Source organism: Eptatretus burgeri, chromosome 7 (genome assembly GCF_056783735.1).
Source record: "Eptatretus burgeri isolate ZD-2024b chromosome 7, Ebu_testis_v1, whole genome shotgun sequence".
NCBI classification, from domain to species: Eukaryota; Metazoa; Chordata; class Myxini; order Myxiniformes; family Myxinidae; genus Eptatretus; species Eptatretus burgeri.
In genome coordinates, this window is record NC_140967.1 from 9760762 (window position 1) to 9779966 (window position 19205).

At 45.2% G+C, this 19205-nt stretch overlaps 2 protein-coding genes across 8 annotated transcripts in view; one reads left to right on the forward strand and one right to left on the reverse strand.

Annotated features, from left to right (window-relative positions):
• Window positions 1-19205, reverse strand: part of LYST (lysosomal trafficking regulator) — a 346449-nt gene that overhangs the window by 166408 nt on the left and 160836 nt on the right. For all 7 annotated transcript variants that reach the window (XM_085887393.1, XM_085887392.1, XM_085887391.1 and 4 more), the window contains 2 exons: window positions 13794-13931; window positions 5427-5625 (listed from right to left, as the gene is read on the reverse strand). In XM_085887393.1, coding sequence (XP_085743519.1) covers window positions 5427-5625; window positions 13794-13931 — 337 coding nt within the window. The remainder of the gene's footprint in view (window positions 1-5426; window positions 5626-13793; window positions 13932-19205) is intronic.
• Window positions 6192-10525, forward strand: LOC147022644 (uncharacterized). Its single transcript, XM_085887143.1, is given in 2 exon segments — window positions 6192-6998; window positions 7237-10525. Coding segments are annotated over 2 exon segments (4068 nt in total). The 3' UTR covers window positions 10498-10525.

Consider the following 19205-nt stretch of genomic DNA (forward strand, 5'->3'; position numbering starts at 1 on the left):
TTCCACATTCCGACTGTCATCTCCCTCACATACCGCTCTCCACACACACGGTCTCCCTTGCACTCGGCCGTTCACTCACGCATGCCCTTTCTGGTGTACACGTGGTTCCTTTCACACAAAGCCTTTCACCCACGCTTTGCGCGCGTTTGAGCATGCATTTCGCCACACTCGTATACACGCATTTTGACACCACACACACCGGGACCACACTCGTGACCACACTGGGGATTTGTGCCACCCCAAGGGTTTCCGGGGCCTCTATACCCCCCAAGCTCCTCGTGCACCCGTTCGCAGCACCCGTCTCCTCGACCTCGCAAAGCACGACCAAACCCACATGGTCAAGATCCGCTTCAAGGGAGCATAGCGTCTCCCTCCGTTCCCGAAGGAGGCTATCCAGCCGCTCGCACCGGGTCCCTACACGCTTCGCAAGCTCACCCTCATCGTCCTCCACTAACTCCGTGTGTGTGTGTGTGTGTGTGTGTGTGTGTGTGTGTGTGTGTGTGTGTGTGTGTGTGTGTGTGTGTGTGTGTGTGTGTGTGTGTGTGTGTGTGTGTGTGTGTGTGTGTGTGTGTGTGTGTGTGTGTGTGCGCGTCTTTAACCCCGTCTGGATCGTGTAGTCTTCCCTCTATCGTTCCCATATCCCGCGTCTCTATTATTTCCGTCTCTTCCCTTGTTATCTCCCGAGTCTCAACTATTATTTCTTTTCTTCTTTCCGTCGTCACCTCGTGTCTAGTCTCACACGTTTCGGTCACCCCATTTAGTTTTTCCCTCTCGGTCACCGTCACCTTTTCCGTCACCTCCACGCTTCTTGCCCAACACGTCTCCCGTATTATTTCACCCTCACCCGCCTCCAATGCAGGCCTGACAACCGTTGCACTCCCTCCCAGCTCGTTCGCTCCCACCCATGGCGCAGCCATTTTGCACAACGTTGTCCGCACTTCGTTGCACGAAAATGCCATTATGCCCGCCTGCAGGCCTCGCATATCGCTCTTGAATGCCTTCTTGTGTGCATCCATATCGTCCATCAATTCTTTCCAAAGCCCGCCAATGTCCACCTGCCTCGCCTGCCATGCCCACGTGGTTTGAAACGGCTGTTGGGAGCACTCGCCTCGTGTCGCGCCATTCGAGGCGCCATAAATAACCGCTCGCTCCGTGCTGCGCTGAGGTGCGATCGCCCCGCCATTATGAGACTCAGTTTGCCGGCAAAGTCATTGCTCAGTAAATGGGGTTGAGCTTCCCCACGGATTAACATCAGCTGCGTGTTTATAAAAAGAACCATCCCGGGCCATGGATTCTACATTATTACACATATACATTTCTACCCCCCCCGCACCCGCTCGCCTTGAGACTCCATCTTGTTTCTCGTAAGGGGTTAATTTAAATTGCTCGTAATTTGGAGGGAACGGGGGGGGCGGGGGGAGGGGTCGCCTCGCACACCCCTGCTCCGTTCCCCGTGAATTTAGCTTGGAGGTGGGGCGGATTCGAATCCCACTCCCGGACACCAGTGTTGCGAATTCGCGCCCGCCGGCATGCGATCGGCCGCTCGACTCGAATGGCGACCGCCTCGCCCACCGGAACGGACAATTCAGTCGTGACCCTCTCGGAACAACGCCGGGAGCTAGTCACGGGTGGGGGTTTAACCTCACCACGATCGTGCCAATTGCCCACCCGCGCAGGATAGGGTTGCTCACCAAATTTGATCCACCTAAGTCCCTGCGCGAATGGTCAACTGGGCGATCGTACCACGCCACAGGCCGACTCCGGACACGAACCGCTTAAGCGGTCTGTTCCGTGCTACAGTGATAACAGAGCGGTGTTATCGTCGGCCTTGACGGTTCCGATTAATTACCGGGATATTGAACCTTCTACGAACTCCTTACGTGATGCAAGATGGAGGGTCAATAAAAAAAGGAAAAGAGACGAAGCAGAGCGGGAACAGTTCAACAAGCAAGCATTTTTATTCTCACACACACACACACACACACACACACACACACACACACACACACACACACACACACACACACACACACACACACACACACACACACACACACACACACACACACGTATCCACAGCCATACAGTCAAAATGCACATAAAAAGCAAAGGAAGAGTTAAAACCAAATACGCGTACACACGGCAACACTTCTCCAGTTCTACTTTACAGACGGCGCCAACACACATTTACACAAAAGCAAAGGAAAAAGAAAGGAAGTCGTGACTTCCCTGTTTGTGGCTGTTGAGTCCCTCTCCTACGACCGTCAGCGTGGTCGCGCCTGGCCCCGACCTCTCTCGCGGCCGGCGAACCCTCTCCGGCACTCCCCGTCCGGACGCCCAGGTCCACCTCACAACTGGCGCTGCCACGTCTCCCGTCCGTGCCTTTGTCACAGGGCCGCTCGCCAAGCCGCGGGAGCAGGACCTCTTCCGTCGACAAGACAAGCAGACCGGAAGCCTCGAAAACCAGACTCTTGAACCAACTCGACCAACCCTCGACCCGTCCTGTCCGCCTTTTGTAGCGCGGGGCTCTGCCCTTCGCTCCGCCCCATTTTCAGCTCCACCTTCCTTCGAGAAGGTTCCCGAAAAGGGCCGTTCCCTCACGCTCTCCCTCCACCCCGCCCCGTGCGGGGGCCGGGGGAGTCAGTTTTTGGCTCTGGGCCAGAGAATTATTCCCCCAAAAAGAGGCCCCCACCTTTTCTCACCTTTGACCCCCGGCTCGGATCGCACCTCCCCCACACCGAGCGCGGAGAACTCAAACGGGAGAAACAGGCGGGAAAAGCCCACCGAGCATCGTTGTAGGTTTTTGTTTGTTCCTCCGCGGAGATCGTAACCGCACGGGGCCTGTTGAATGGCGAGTGGTAGATGTGGTAGCGTAGATGGTGGAGGTGTCATGGTTGTAGTGTGGTTGGCGCTGTGGTGGGGATGGCGTGGTTGTTGAGATGCTGTTTGTTTGAAATAAAAGATAGAGAAAGAAAAACGACTAACTGGAGGATCGCAGCCCGAATGGATCACATAAATTCCCTCTATACAACGGGTTTGGGCTAACTACACATGTACCTATGGAGATATCTCACCTGAGGACCCTTTATGGTGTAATGCGAATTTCCACAGCCGTAACAGTATGTATATGTCTTTGTATGTATGTATGTATATGTGTATGTGTGTGTATGTATATGTGTGTATTTGTGTGTGTGTGTAAGTGTATTTGTGTGTATGTATGCGTATGTGTATGCGTGTGCGTATATATGTATATGTCTGTGTATGATTGTATATGTGTGAGTGCATGCGCGTGTGTGTGTGTGTGTGTGTGTGTGTGTGTGTGTGTGTGTGTGTGTGTGTGTGTGTGTGTGTGTGTGTGTGTGTGTGTGTGTGTGTGTGTGTGTGTGTGTGTGTGTGTGTGTGTGTGTGTGTGTGTGTGTGTGTGTGTGTGTGTGTGCAGATATGTCCAGGGCATAGCGTTTATTTAAACTATTTGAGCTTTTATCTTCAAATTTCAACAAACTTTTACTCTGATAAAATGGATAACATGACAGTCATTAATAAAAGTTCCATTCCCCCCCCCCTTCGCTGTTGTTTTCGTCATATTTAGTTTGAGTACAAAGTGGACACAGACGGGCTTTAGATTTTAAGATCCTTTCTCGTTTGACGTTGTGCTTTGCTGGGTTAACAGATCATTTTTGTGTTCATGCCAAGGAGGCATCGTTAAAAGGGGAACCCAAACCATCAGAGCACCGCGACGCTCATCTGTCCCAAGATACCCGACAAAAGAGCTCTATGATGTCTTTCCAATTTCCGTATTACAAAGTAAGTAAATTTGCGATGAAAAGTCTCAATCTTCTTTTTTTTATTATTATTATTATTATTATTATTATTATTATCCATGAAGTCGCACCAGGAAGTAGACCGTCATAGGCATACCGTCTCTGGGTTACATCACAGTATGATTTAACTCAAACGGCAAATAATTTTCGATTTTCCACAAATATCTCAACTTGATGTATCCTTGTTGCTTGTATCGTAACTCAAATCGAAATGGTTTCACGCGACACCAAAGGCCGAAACACCTCAAGTTTGACAGAAATTGGACGAAGTTTGTCCGAAATACCCGAGTGTGGTTCGGGCCTACAACATTTTCGCTTTTGGGCTCAGAACATGTTACAGAGCACTGTGATGAAACAACAGAGATGGCTAGATCTTGTAGTTACACTCCACAATTGGAGTTACACTCCACGTCACCAATGCCATCCCCACGATTAAACAGAAGAAACATCCGTTGCTCAAAACTATCACGCCATCTCCACCGAGCTTCCAGCATATGTACATGGACAATTTGAGTGGTGAATCAAACACCTGTTGCCATTACTTGGCAGTTACTACAAGAGCACCTGAAAATAATTATCTATTATCAACACAAGTTTCAACAAATCAGGTGAACCACCATCTATTTGCAGTGGAGAAAATGTGTGTATGTATCATCATCTATTCCTCTAGGAGGATTTGATCGAGGACGCTAAAACATTCAGGTTATGCTGCCACCCCCCCTTCCCCCCCTTCACCCCTTTACCCCCAACACCATTCAACCCTCCCCCCTATACAATTCCCCATCATCCAACACCCCCACAATACCCACCCACAAGTGGCTTCCTGGGAAAGCATGAAAGGAGAAGATTCCGTAACATACGACACACCTGGTCACCTTGCGACAGTGGGACAAAGCATTTGTCACCTATTTTATCTGTGTTGTTGCACTATGATGGGTATTTCTGTTTGAGTAATATATAAACCGATTTATCAATACAAAATCCCTCCTGTATCAACCGTCAATTAAATGGAAAAATCAAACCCAACCGAGCTGAAGTGATCATGTGACCAGCATTTCCATCTTCACAAACACCTCCATAGTCGCTTCCTCCTCCAGCCTCTGAATTGCTCGCATAAGGCTCAAAACGATACGGCCCCACAATTCCCCCGAAAGCGTTTCCGTCACCAATTTTGTTTCCAACCATTTCTTCAAAATCCCAGTCATCAGTTTCAACATTCTGAGATCCTTCAGAGTTGCTGATGATGGTGGAATCGGTATCGGAATCCGAGCTCGACGTACACTACTGTTTCTCTCTGCAAAGCCGGCATTCATATCAATGTGGGTTCGAGATGTGACGTCCAAAATGAAAGGAGTGTATAAGACTTTCACTGATCCTGCAAATGGAAAATGATTTCCTTTTGACGTTCATTCCTCGCATTTGAATGGCGTGCTCATTTGGCACAAGACCATCCATACCATCAAGCAGCAAAACTGATGACCTTTACCGAAAATGAAGGATCTCAAAATACCACTGGTATCATTGGTATCAAATGGCAACGCGCGCACGCACGCACGCACGCACGCACGCACGCACGCACGCACGCACGCACACACACACACACACCTGTGTGCAGTGAGAAATAGAAGGCAGCACTGGTATGGCACACGTAGGTAGAGGCCGGGGAGTGTGCAGCCAGGAGGAAGCTGCACACCGATGCCAGCAGCTCGCTATCCGGAGGAGAACCTATTAACTCCTCAACAAGTCGCACCAAGGCACGGCTCACAGCAGGAGGCAAGCTGATTGGGTCTTCATGCTCGTTCTCCTTCAGTGATAAAGGCAGAGAAACGAGTTCCCCACATGAAAATTGTCTTTTGAGAAAACAACAACAATAAACGACAACAGCACTTGTAGAACGCATAGTCTCACCTCGCACGTTCATTCTCAACGAAAACACCATCGTTCACTGAACACGCAACACGCAACCTAGATATCTCAGTTATATAAATATAACAGATTTCACTTTCTTTTCAGGAAAGATGGTGACCATTCCAAGGTGCATGCCTACCTGTAACTAACCTGACGTAGAATAGACTAATATGGCAACCAAGAAAATAAAGCTGGACAGTGCTTCTGATGTGGTTTTGCCCGAAACAGATTGGACACTTTGTGCCCTATGTCAAAAACGTTCATCGGAACCGCTGAGAGACCCATCTCAATCCAAGGATGCCCATCAGTCCCGAGCTTATGATACAATAGCTGAACATATCCAGGAGCTGCACTCACTTGGTGCCCTGCCAATGGACATAAATTTGTCACGTTTGGATGACGGCCAAGGTATAGCTGCAACTCTTTCCCAGCACAATGCAAAAATGGCACAAAACATGCCTCATGAAGTTTAGCAAAGAGAAAGTTGAGCGTGCCCGCAAGAAGATAGCCAAAGTTAGAGAGATTGAGACTTCTCCACTCAAAGGCAGACTACGAGGGGCATTCCCTGGTTCCTCTATTCAAACTGACAAAAGCCTGTCCTGCTTCTTTTGTGACGACAAAGTGGAGGAAGGTTATCATAGAGCTGCTACAGCACAGATATACGCAAATGTTCGAAAAATGGCAACAGAGCTTCGTGATACCCGACTGCTTGCCAAGCTGTCCTCAGGTGATATGATCGCAATAGATGCTGTATACCACAAACAGTGTTTGACTGCCTTATGCAATAGACACCGCACACTTGTCAGGAAAGAGGCTCAGAAGGAAGATCCACATCTAACGCCTGAGTCTATAGCCTTTGCCGAATTGGTATCCTATATTGAAGGGTCTCGACAAGAAGAAGAGCACGCGGAACACATTTTTAAGCTGTCAAGCCTTGTACGACTCTACAGGTCACGACTTCAGCAACTTGGTAGCGATATGCCAGAGCGCACAAACTCAACTCGTTTGAAAGAAAAGCTTCTTGCACAAATTCCTGACTTGGAAGCGCAGAAAAGCAAGTATGAGGTCGTGCTGACATTCAAGGATGACGTTGGAGAAACATTGTTGGAGGCAAAGAAACGGGACTGTGAGAGTGATGCTGTTGTTCTTATGAGAGCTGCTAATATAATCAGGAATGAGATATTTCAGAAGCACTATACGTTCACAGGATCACTGACAGACGAGCAGTATGATGACAACACGGCCTCCTTGATGGCGTTAGTTCAGATGGTACTTGGCGGTACAAACATAAAAAATCAGATGGAAAACAACCATGTTGTGAAAACAGCTGCAATATCCATAGTTGAATTGATTACATTCAACACAATCAAAAGTAGTAGAAGAGAAGCCACTGCTCCAACGACTCGGCACAGCCTGGAATGTGAAACTAGACTCCCTCTGTTCATTGGGTTGCTGATCCACAATAAGACCCGAAAGCGTGACTTGATCGACACCCTTTTTGAGAAAGGGGTTGTCTGTATCTTATGACCGAGTACAACAGATAGCAACTGATGTAGCAAACAGTGCATTGGCCTCTTTTGAAGATGTTGGAGTTGTGTACCCCAGAGTCCTGAGAAAGGATCTTTTCATAACAGGCAATCTGGACAACATTGACCACAATCCTTCATCCACTTCAGTGCAAACTGCATTCCATGGAACCGCCATCTCCCTCACACAGCTTGTTACTAATGAATGTGCAGGCACAGAGCTTCAGAAGACCCCTATCATTGACAAGAACATGCCAAGAACAAGGAAGATGAAGCCAATTATGGAGTCATACATGACTGTCCCACCGGCTGCTTTCCCAGATGATAGCCCTACTCCACACAAGACAGAGGGACAAGCTGTTCCAGAAAAGTCTCCAGTTGATTCAGACGACATGCAGTTAGCTTGGGCAAGCTCAGTTGAAAATCTTTTGAAGAAACCTGAACTGAATGCAGATGATGATATTTCTTGGTCGGCACATTTCGCAGCATCACAAGATTCCTGCCCCAGACCACCAGCAATATCTGGACTCATGCCATTATTTCGAGAAAATGCTCATTCTTTGGGGATGGTAAAGCATGGTATGGATGTAATCGCTCAAGCTACAGAACTTGTACATCCTGGACAAGTCCCAATATTGACCGTTGATCAACCACTGTTTGTAATTGCCAAGAAGATACAGTGAACCTGGCCAGAAACCTACGGAGAAGACAAGTTCGTGGTGATGATGGGCGGTTTGCATATCGAGATAGCCTTGCTCAAAGTTCTAGGAGACTGGCTAGATGGCAGTGGATGGGTGAGTGTGATGACAACTGCAAACGTTACAACTGATGGTCGAGGTGATGCTCTCAAGAAGGGATCGTTCACAGCCCGTTCTCAGTGGGCTCATCAAGTAACAGCTGCTGCATTTTTGTGCTTGCGTAACCAAGCATACAATTCCTACAAAATGGAAGTTGAGGCAGAAGCAAATCCAGCGATGTCATTCAATGACTGGTGCACACTCATGGAGACTCAGCATCCCCAGTTTCGATACTGGAGCAAAACCTTCAACCTTGAAGCTCTCTTCCTTCAGTTCATGCAATCACAGCGCGAAGGAAACTTTGAGCTATACATTAGCACCCTGGGGAGAATAGTGCCTTGGATGTTTGCCATGGATCACTTCCACTATGCCAAGTGGTTACCAGTTCATGTGCGAGATTTAATGCAGCTACAACATGAATGCCCAGGTGTTTACAAAGAATTCAGAGAAGGTCATTTTGTAACCCAAAAGACCACCCATTGCTTCTCCATGATGGCACATGACCACGTGCATGAGCAGCTTAATGCTGTGCTGAAAGGAGATGGTGGGATAATTGGCATCACTGAAAATGAATCAGCCCTCAAGCGATGGTTGATTGCTGGTCCTGAGATGGCCAGGATCATACATGATGTTGAAGTGAGCCTATCTCATAAGGAAACCCATGACAACCGACATCATGAACAAACATTGACCACACAAAATAGATTTGCCTCAAATGTACAAAGCGTGATAGATGTTATGAATGAGCTTGGTAATCCCTTCACAGAAACGAGCACTGATCTCCTCACACTGGACACAAAGGTCATCATGGCTGATGAAGTTATCAAAAACATCTCGGAAGCAGAGGAAATAGGAAAGAATCAATACAAAACATTCGTTGATTCGCGGCTTGTGAAGATGGAGAAGCCACTCTATGAAACTGTTCCAAAGAACAATCTTCAATTGTTCAAGTCTGGAGAGCGGAAAGTGCCCTCAATGAAGAAGTCCAAATTGTCAAACATGAAGAGTGACCTGCAACTATTTTCTAGAATGTACATCACTTGCCAAGCACGAAATGGTGATATGGACATCTTCTTCCAGTATGAGAACCACTCTTGGCCACCGTCTCTGGCTGAAAATAACATGATGCGACTCCGAGAAAAAGCTAAATTGCTGAAGTGTTTGGAACCACTAGCCCAACGTCCACAGAACACACCTGATGTGGATGTGAAGATCTTTGACGGGGCTGCTCTCGTCCACACATTGGATCCGAAGACTGCCACAACAAACATGAAAACATTCAAAGACTATGCAGAGTGTGTCTTTGTTCCATATCTCAAGAGGCAACTTGTACATGTTGCACGAGTAGATGTTGTGTGGGATGCCTATAAGGCCGACAGTCTCAAAGCACACACCAGAGAGGGCCGAGGTACTGGAGAAGCTCTTCGAGTTTCCGAGAAAACACGACTTCCACACAACTGGAAAAGCTTCTTGCGTGTTGACAGCAACAAGACTGAGCTCTTCAGATTTCTAGCCACTGTTATCGAATCCGAATCAACAGTGCCAGGGAAGATGCTGGTCACAACGAAAGGTCAGAATGTTGCCTCCTCTGCAACACTTGATGTTTCTGGGCTTCAACCATGTTCACACGAAGAAGCAGACTACGGAATGATGCTTCACTGCTTCCATGCCTACACCAATGGCATGAAGAGGATCATGGTGCACGCTACTGACACGGACGTCTTAGTTCTAGCCATTGTGACTGCAATCAGCATGGAAGATTGTGAACTTTGGTTAGCTTTTGGCCATGGTGCACACTTTCGGTATATTGGAGCACATGTCATTGCCAGTGAGCTTGGCAATGCTTACTGCAGAGGCCTCCCATTTATGCACGCCATATCAGGATGTGACACGGTGTCTTCATTGAGCTCCGTCGGTAAGAAGATCGCTTGGGAAGTATGGAAATCACTTCCAGACATCACTGAAGTATTTCTACGGCTGTCTGCTACTCCCGATGAAGTTACAGAAGCTGACCTGAAGGAACTCGAAAGATATGTGGTTCTGCTGTACTCTCGCATGTCACAACTCACTGATGTGAATGAAGCCAGGAAGCATCTCTTCTCCAACTGTAATCGGAAGCTGGAGAACATCCCACCATCACGTGCAGCACTTCTACAACATGTAAAGCGTGCTGCTTACCAAGCAGGATACGTCTGGGGTCAGGCATTGGAGGCCAATCCAACACTTCCAAGTCCTTCCGAGTGGGGGTGGCAACTCAACAGTGAGCGAATCTGGGTGCCTTTATGGAGTACCCTGCCAGAAGCAAAGGGCTGCAGAGAACTTATAAAGTGTGCATGTAAAAAACGGTGCACAGGAAGATGCCAGTGTGCTAAAGCAAGCCTCCCGTGCACACAGCTGTGTTTTTGTGGTGGACAATGTGCAGACGTGGACAGTGTCCTAGATTAAGTTCCTTTTTTGACATTTGTAATTCAATTCAAACTCATTTCATCTAGTTTGGTATTATATCAGTAAAACCGTTTATTCCCTGCACATTCCCAATAATGGAAAAAAATGACAAGTGTACATCTCTATTCTTTGTGAATTATGAGTGTGAACAATATTGCTCTCAATGGTTCATCGAAATTTGTTAAAAGTGTAACTGGATCTTCCTACTGATACATTTTATAGCAATAAAAAATACTTTATTGAATTTCTTGTCCCTAAAAACCTATAGTTAGCCATAAGATCATGTTCTATGCCAAACAGAAAAAAAAAATCGAGATTGATATTTGCATTACCTACAGAGGACAGCCATCTTGGATTTTGTTCCAATCACATTTTATGGTATTTTAAGGCATCTCATTGAATTCTTTGACCCTAAAAACCTATAAATCGGCACCAAGATCATGTTTTTATGTCAAATAGAACCAAAGTTCTGACGAAATATCAAAATCGGCAATACGCAGGGTGGCCATCTTGGATTTCTTGATTTTGAGTGTGATCCCTTGGTTTGCCAGCGTGGATCCGGTTAGAAATGGATTCAGCATACTCAAAAACCCCTATGTACAAATTTTCATGCTTTCTTCCAGAAGTGAACATCTTTTTGACATATCTACTGGACTATTCATCGTTGTCACGCTATTTACCCCGTGGGTAGTTGACGACATATGCCAAGTTTCAATTTTTTTTCCTTGAGTGCTTTTGAAGAAAATTATGTCCAAATTTTTTCCTTCGATACGATACGGATGCCACACCATGTGACCTATGACGTCAGGTTTATCGATAAAATATTCTCCATGGGGAGTCCCTCGTATGTTTGAAGTTTTGCATCAACCGGACAAGGGGTTGCGGAGAAAACCATTTTTAAAGCGAAAATACACGGCCACAAACACCGCAATCATCTCGCATCCCCCTTTGGGGCGAGACTAAAATAAAACAACAAGAAACATTAGAGATCTGTATGAGTATAAGGAGGTCGATGGAGCCTCATGTGTCACAACCAGTGCTTTACGTCGGCAGGAACGAACGGCAACAGCATGATGAAGATTAAGGAAAAGCAACGATCATGATGAGGTTGATGGGATAACCTTCAGGTGCACACACTCCATTCGAAGCTGTCTAGCATGGGTTTGGAATCCCGACCCAGCTGTAAACTGTCGTCCTTTTTTGCAGGCACTGTGAGCGCCCCTCAGAAGGATATAAAGATGGGCGTCCCATCTGCCACCATTCGTTTGTCAACGTTAAAAATCTCAGTGTGTCTTTCGCAAGGAAGTAGGTGAGCGATCGGCGACACCCTGAACAAATTACAAATTCCTGAAATAACCTACAGGGGGCACTGCATCAGCAGCAAAGCTGCACACAACAAAATTATGCTACCCGCACCCCAGTGCTGCACACAAAATAAGATCTCACGATTTACTCCAACACTTCCAATCAATTTGCTCCAGAATATTAGTTGGTCCACTTCCTTTAATCTGGCACCTTGTTTCACATTGTCTCCTTTCTTAAATGCTTTTAATCATTCAGTGGTTTCTGTGGTTGTTTCTTCAAAATGTTGAAAAAAATCAATTTTCTTTCGTTTCCTTTCGTCATAATGGAGCAAGAGGTGTGCAAGTTAGTCTTTCGAATACAAGATTGAACCTCATGGAAGGAGGTAAAAAGGAAAAAGTTAAAATACAGCAGTGGGGCCCCAGAGGAACATAACAAGCAAGGTAATAAACAAACAGGGAAAAGATCGACAGAGGAGGCAGAGGAAACACTGCAACCTGTAAGTAAGAGGGTTGGGCTAGAGTAGTAAAGATCGAGGGTAGGGATGGGGAATAACATGAGATGGTGATGCACCACCTGCTTGAAGCCCTGGAGGAAAGATTGCGATTGAACAGCCTCAAGAAGGAATTCCTCAAACGGGAGAAAACAGGAGACGTGGCCACAGAGAAAAAAAAAAAAGCCATTAAAGATGAATGTCGAGGTACGTATTTCAAATGCCATTTTCTTCAACAGTCAAGCCACACAAATTGCTCCATGTAGTTTAAAAATAAATCACTCAAAATCGGCGCCACACTCACGATAGCTAAGAGAATAATCGACATATTACATATGCAAACTGGGAGAATGGATGACCTCAAACCCTCCCTTACCCTGTCCCCCTCCCTCCCCTCCACCCATGCACACGTATGTGAATCCAATTTGCATGACACTCCGTACATGCAAAATCAGAAAACACGAGCTTTGTCAGACTCCTAATTCAATGAAGGAAAAAAAAATTGAACAACTGTGCAGGAGTGGACATGTTAAAGACAAGTCGAGAGAAATTCATCAACGTTCGCTCGATGAAGTGTTCCATACGGGAGGAATAAAAGGGAACGGCATGATTACGCCCACATCCATACAAATCTCTCTCCAAAGATACTCATCGAGCTGGAAAAATGGATTCAACGTGATAGAGCATTTCTGATGTGGAGCTACAGATCTTGTGACGCTATTGAGAAAATGTCGATGAGTAATCATGAATGAGGTACACATCCCCCACTCCTTTTACCCCTACAAATAAATGTCTGTGTCATGCAAAGGATAAGGAATGAAATTAAACACAATCGATGACATGGACAAACAGACGCGCAAAAAGAGAGAAACAGGGACAAAGACGAGCAAAAAGAGAGACAGGGACAGACGAGCAAAAAGAGAGACACAGGGACAGATGAGCAAAAAGAGAGAGACAGGGACAAAGACGAGAAAAAAGAGAAACAGGGACAAAGACGAGCAAAAAGAGAGACACAGGGACAGACGAGCAAAAAGAGAGACACAGAGACAGACGAGCAAAAAGAGAGACACAGGGGCAGACGAGCAAAAAGAGAGACACAGGGGCAGACGAGCAAAAAGAGAGACACAGGGGCAGACGAGCAAAAAGAGAGACACAGGGACAGATGAGCAAAAAGAGGGACAGAAGTACAAAAAGAGAGGGACAGCGACAGAGATGCAAAAAGAGGGAGGGGCACAGATGTACAAAAATGAGACAGGTAAGATGTGCAATAAGAGAGTGAGAGACAGGGACAGATGGAAAAAGAGAGGGACAGGGACACACGCAAAAAGAGAAGGACAGAGACGGAGACGCAAAAAAACAGAGCGACAGAGATGCAAAAAAGAGACAGACAGCAAGCATGGTAAAAAGCACACAGAAAAATGGTATTCATGGTGAATTGAATCAACCAAACAACAGCACAGCTGGGTTAAAGCCAAGCACATGTCAGGTAAAGGCAACGTACCTGCAGCAGAAGGCACGTCAGCAGAAGCTGCTCCACGAGTCGGGCACGAAGCAGCTGTTTAACATTGAACATCTGGGCCGGATGAGTCTCTCGTATTAGGATCTCCATGGCAGCCATTAGTGTCTCCCACACCCCTGCCTGAATAGCACACATCAATGGTCATCAAGAAAGTCTACACCTCTGTTCTTCATTGCACGGTCCACGGGCCCCTGGTGGCCTAAAGTGTGGCCCCTGACGTGCGGTTGATAATACACAAACGTGAAAACACCCCATCACATAATCCACCATAAATGCGATCACAATTTGCGATCACAACATAAATGGCCATAAATGCAATCACATAACCCATTGGTTTCAAATGAGTGTTACAACACAAAGCATAAAATCAACATAACTACATCAGGATATGGTTGAGGAAACAACCAATTACACTTGCAGCCCAGTTAACCACAATTAAGAAGAGTATGTGGAGACAGGACCTAATAGCAGCCATAATGGAGTCCTGCAGGCGGTGTGGTGATGTTTCATCGGCAAAAGTGGCCCCCCTCTAAACCAATTGTGAAGATCACTGGTCTACACAATAAAATAAAATAAGCATAAAAAGGGTCCGCTCGCAGCTGCAGGTCCATTCCGGTTGCCCAATACAAGTCCCACACGTCACGTCAAAGTGACAGCAACTGCCTATTTGCCATGTTAAACGACTTGCAGGGCCGTTGAATTAACTGGGTGTGATGCTGACAGACGCCCATGCCTCTTATCAATTCAGCTGAGCAAATTGAGGTCACATGGTACGGTCTAAATTGGTTTGAAGCTGAACCCCAATGAGCCTGCAACCAGAGTAAAACAAAATGAAGCAGTCAGGCCAAGTGGAATTCATCCCAAGACCAGGTATATTTATTAACAAGAGCAAATGGCATGGGGGGAGGAAAGTAGAAGGAAAGCAATGCACAAAATAATTATGCAGCCAACAATAAGATAACCTCTTAAACCCCCCCCTCACACCCCCACCCCACCACCAAAACACGCCCACGATGACAACGAACGAACGGGATTCCATAATAATTTATCTTAAAGGCCACATGAGATAGACATCTAGGGAAGTTCACAAGACAATGAAGATTGTCGGGCAAACCCGAGGCAGTCTGCAAAGATGTCCTACACCCGGCGAGGGGCTGGATGATCAGCCCGTGCCGCTGGCAAAAAAAGACAGAGAAAGATGCAGCTCAATTGATGAGGAGTGACGCAGCAGTTTCTCCCGTAGGTTTTGACGCAGGTAGCAGGGTATGAGACAAAGCAAGCTCCTCTTCTTTCTCTCGGTGCACTTGACGTTTGTAATGCATGTTTGAAGTGCCTGCAATTCAGAAACAACTTTAGTGTTATTGTTTATCTCAACGGAAATAGAAAAATAAAGAACGGACTTCAGGCACGATCCGTTTGGCCTACAAGCTGGAGTCTGGCTTATGTTACACGGTGTCAGAAGTGATCTTGCAAATAACTCCGTTCACTCGTGCCATCTGAATGTGGGATCTGAGATACATAAGCTGTGGTGTCCGTTAACTTTGAGCACCACACGATTGACTGGGATTCAGCTTCGTTATATCAGGAATTTGTTTGATTTCGAAATCACATTGAATTTGATTTTGACGGTCCGTTGCCTGATCTGCCTGACAAACGCAAGGCAGGCTGGCTTGAAACATCGATCGGAGAATAAGGACGAGAGATATACAAGACTTTTGAATGGAATGAAGGTGAGAAGGATGACCCCATCAAAGTTCTGGATAAATTTGAATTGCATATTCGTCCCCCAAAAAACACAAGCGCATCGCGAGGCATCGGCTGTTCAAGAGGAAACAAAGCTCTGAGGAATCATCCTATCTGACGCATTTCAATACACCATTCGGTAGGTCCAGGCGGCTTCGGCTTCCTTTTGGACTGAAATGTGTACCTGAAATTTTTCAGAGGATTATTGACCAGATGATTGAAGCCAGAGATGGAGCATTCACGATCATGGATGACATTCTTGTGGCTGGTCCAAACGTGGAGTTGCATGATCGAATTCTGAAAAAGGTTATTGAGAGAGCAACAAATTACAATCTGAAGTTGAATCTGCAGAAGTGCAAAATCTGCCAGTCACAGGAACAGTACATAGGACACATACTGTCTGCTGATGGATTATCGCCTGATCTGGCCAAAGTTGAGGCAGTTCATACTCTGCTGATTCCGACTGATAAGGAAGCTGTGAGGATTCATTGGATTTTTCACGTATCTGTCAAAGTTCATCCCTCGGTTGAGTGACGAGTTAGCTCTACTCCGAGAGCTGCTGAAATCAGACAATTAATATCAATGACAACCGGCTCAAGCCAGAGCATTTGAGAGACTGAAGGAACGTTGCTGTTCTCTGCCTGTTCTTGCGTACTTTGATGTTACCAAACCAGTCGAGATTCACTGTGATGCTAGGCGAAGTGGACTTGGTGCAGTTCTCTTACAGGACATCTGACCCGTCGCATACAGTTCCAGAACCGTTACTGAGATGAAGACAAGGTATGCACAAATAGAGAAGGAAATGCTATCCATAGTCCATGCCTGCAAGAAGTTGCATTGTTATATATTTTGGAAAGCAGTCACTCTCTACAATGACCATAAACCTCTGGAAATGATCGCCAAGAAGCCGTTGCTGTCCGCTCCGATGAGACTACAGAGCATGCTACTACGATTGCACTGGTATGACTTCAACATTCAGCGCAGGAGAGGGGAGGATATGCAGCTTTCAGACACCCTTGCTATTGCCTACCTGCCAGATACCCATTCAGAACTGGACAACTTGGAGCATATTTCAATGCTGGAGTTTCTATCCGTCTCTGACGAGAGGTATGCGGATCTTCAAAAAGCTACTCAGTCAGAACTCGGTCATTTACAGTCCATGATTCTTAACGGATGGCCAGAGGCCAGGCGAGATGTATCATTCCGTCTTCGACCATACTGGGATTCCCGGAGTGAACTTTCGGTTATGGATGGCATCATATACAAAGGCATGCGAATCGTCGTACCACCTACTCTGAGACTCCGCATGCTGAGCCTGATTCACGAATTGAGTGAGGGGGGTTTGTTCCAAAGGCGGGGAAAAAGAGGAATGAAAGAGTGAAGGTGAGCATCTGATCTTCGTGAAACTTGCCATGTATATGCAGAAAGCCCACGCGCAGGCAGTAACCATGTCTGATTTTGGAAATTCTTCCTAGAAAAAAAGTTGACATCATAATATCGCCGCTAATGGAAATCGCCGATATCATTATCTCCGAAACTAGGCAAGCTGTTTGAATTTTGTTTGCAGGAATCAAGCCGGGAATTAGCACAGATAATTTATCGCAAACCTGATACATCACAATGACGACATATTCGTTTTTATGACGTCATCATTAAGAGTACGAGGATCTTAGCTCATTCGAGCTTGTTAAAGAAGAAGGCACTTCCAATCAAAAGTAAAAACTAGATAGACTCCACTAATTTGAACAAAAAAGCGAGAGCAGACCCGCTCTCAGGCAACGTTGACGCCAGCGATTGTGCCTGATGAAGCCGGCTTGAAGCCGGTGAAATGTTGCCCGAGACTGGGTCTGCCCTGCCTTTTTTGGTCAAAATAGCAGAGTCGATCTACTTTTTACTTTTGATTGCAAGCGCCTTCTTCTTCTTAAAAAAAAAAAAAACATATATATATATATATATATATATATATATATATATACATACACATATATATATATATACATACACATATATATATATATACATATATATATATATATACATATATATATATATATATACATACACATATATATATATATACATATATATATATATATACATATATATATATATATATATATATATATATATATATATATATATATATATATATATATATATATATATATATATACATATATATATATATATACATATATATATATATATATACATACACATATATAATTTTTTTTGTTTTTGTGCCAATGGAAAAGATAACCTCGTGATTTTTATAATGCCTACGAGGCCCTTCCGCAAGTCAGACTTGAAGAAACCGAGCTTACTTCGCTCATTTTTTTCTCACAGAGAAGATTCGTAAATAGCCACAATGAAAAATTATCTTGGATTTTGTGTGGATGGCATGCATCCTGAAGAAGAAGTTATCATGAACTTTATGCCATTTGTAAAGCTATAAATGGGATCATAAGCATTTCCCTTGAAGTTTTAAATCACATCCAATGGGTGGGACAGAAATGAAAGTACTGTGCAGTGTTTTGGTGGCATAGCACAGTTCATGTCCTTGAGTGCCAAGTGTCATCAGTCGTGACTCACACAAAATGTTAGCATGTAACTTAAATGAGTGATCCCCCTGAAACCGCTCATAACCAGCAGGTGTCACGTGGTGGGCTGAGCCGAGTGAAAATCCTGGATCTATGGATTCTCATCGGCAGACAGACATTGCACACACTCAAACATCAGACGTAATCATGTGGCTTGTTGTTTTTTAATTTTTTTTCTCGTTAGTCAAGCATGACAATTTCATGTCTGCCTGAAGCACATCAAGCATCGAGGCATAAACCTGGTCAACCTCACCATCGTGGAAAGGGATTTAAAAAGTGCCCTCATATACCGAGTACCACACACCCAAATTAAATTCAAAATAGATTCGCAACTGAGTAGGTCGTGTCCCTAAATGAGCAAAATTTTCACTTTCTCCAATGTATGCACGAGGATTTGTTTAATTAATTGTTTTCCTCTTACATCTTCTCTGACCTGTTTTACTTCCATTACCATTCCGTTATTATTCCCATCAATGTGTCGTTTCCTTCTGCTTCCTGTTCTTTCGTCCATTCCCTCTTTTGCTTGCTTGGCCACATTTCACAACTGTAAGTGTGTGCTTGGCAACAAGCTCTGAATGAAACTACAAGTTACTGGAAAAAACCCAGAGGCCTCAATTTTGCCAACACTCCTCGTTCATCAAGTTCTACATTTTCCATTCGAAAAACGCAAAACGTCTCAGGGATTAGTCAAGTCCTTAAAAAGTTACGAGTTATTAAAAACTGAGGCTTTTAAATTTCCAGGATCCATCGAGAACAAGGTGTGAAAATGCCACAACAGATCTATTTCTTTGTTTTGCTGACCAACTTTGAATCGGCTAAAGGTGTGTCATCACCTCGGGATAATGCACCAATATCGGTACAAACGTTCGCAAGTTACACACGTAAGCATCGAGTGCATTCACAAGTGCACGTTTAAGTACAATTAGAAGCAGAGAGGGATTGCAAAAAAGACTAAGCACAGAAAGATGGATGGATGGATGAAAGGTAGAAAGAATGGATAAAAAGAATACCTTTAACAGTTTGATCTTGCAACCAGAAGCACCTTCTCTCG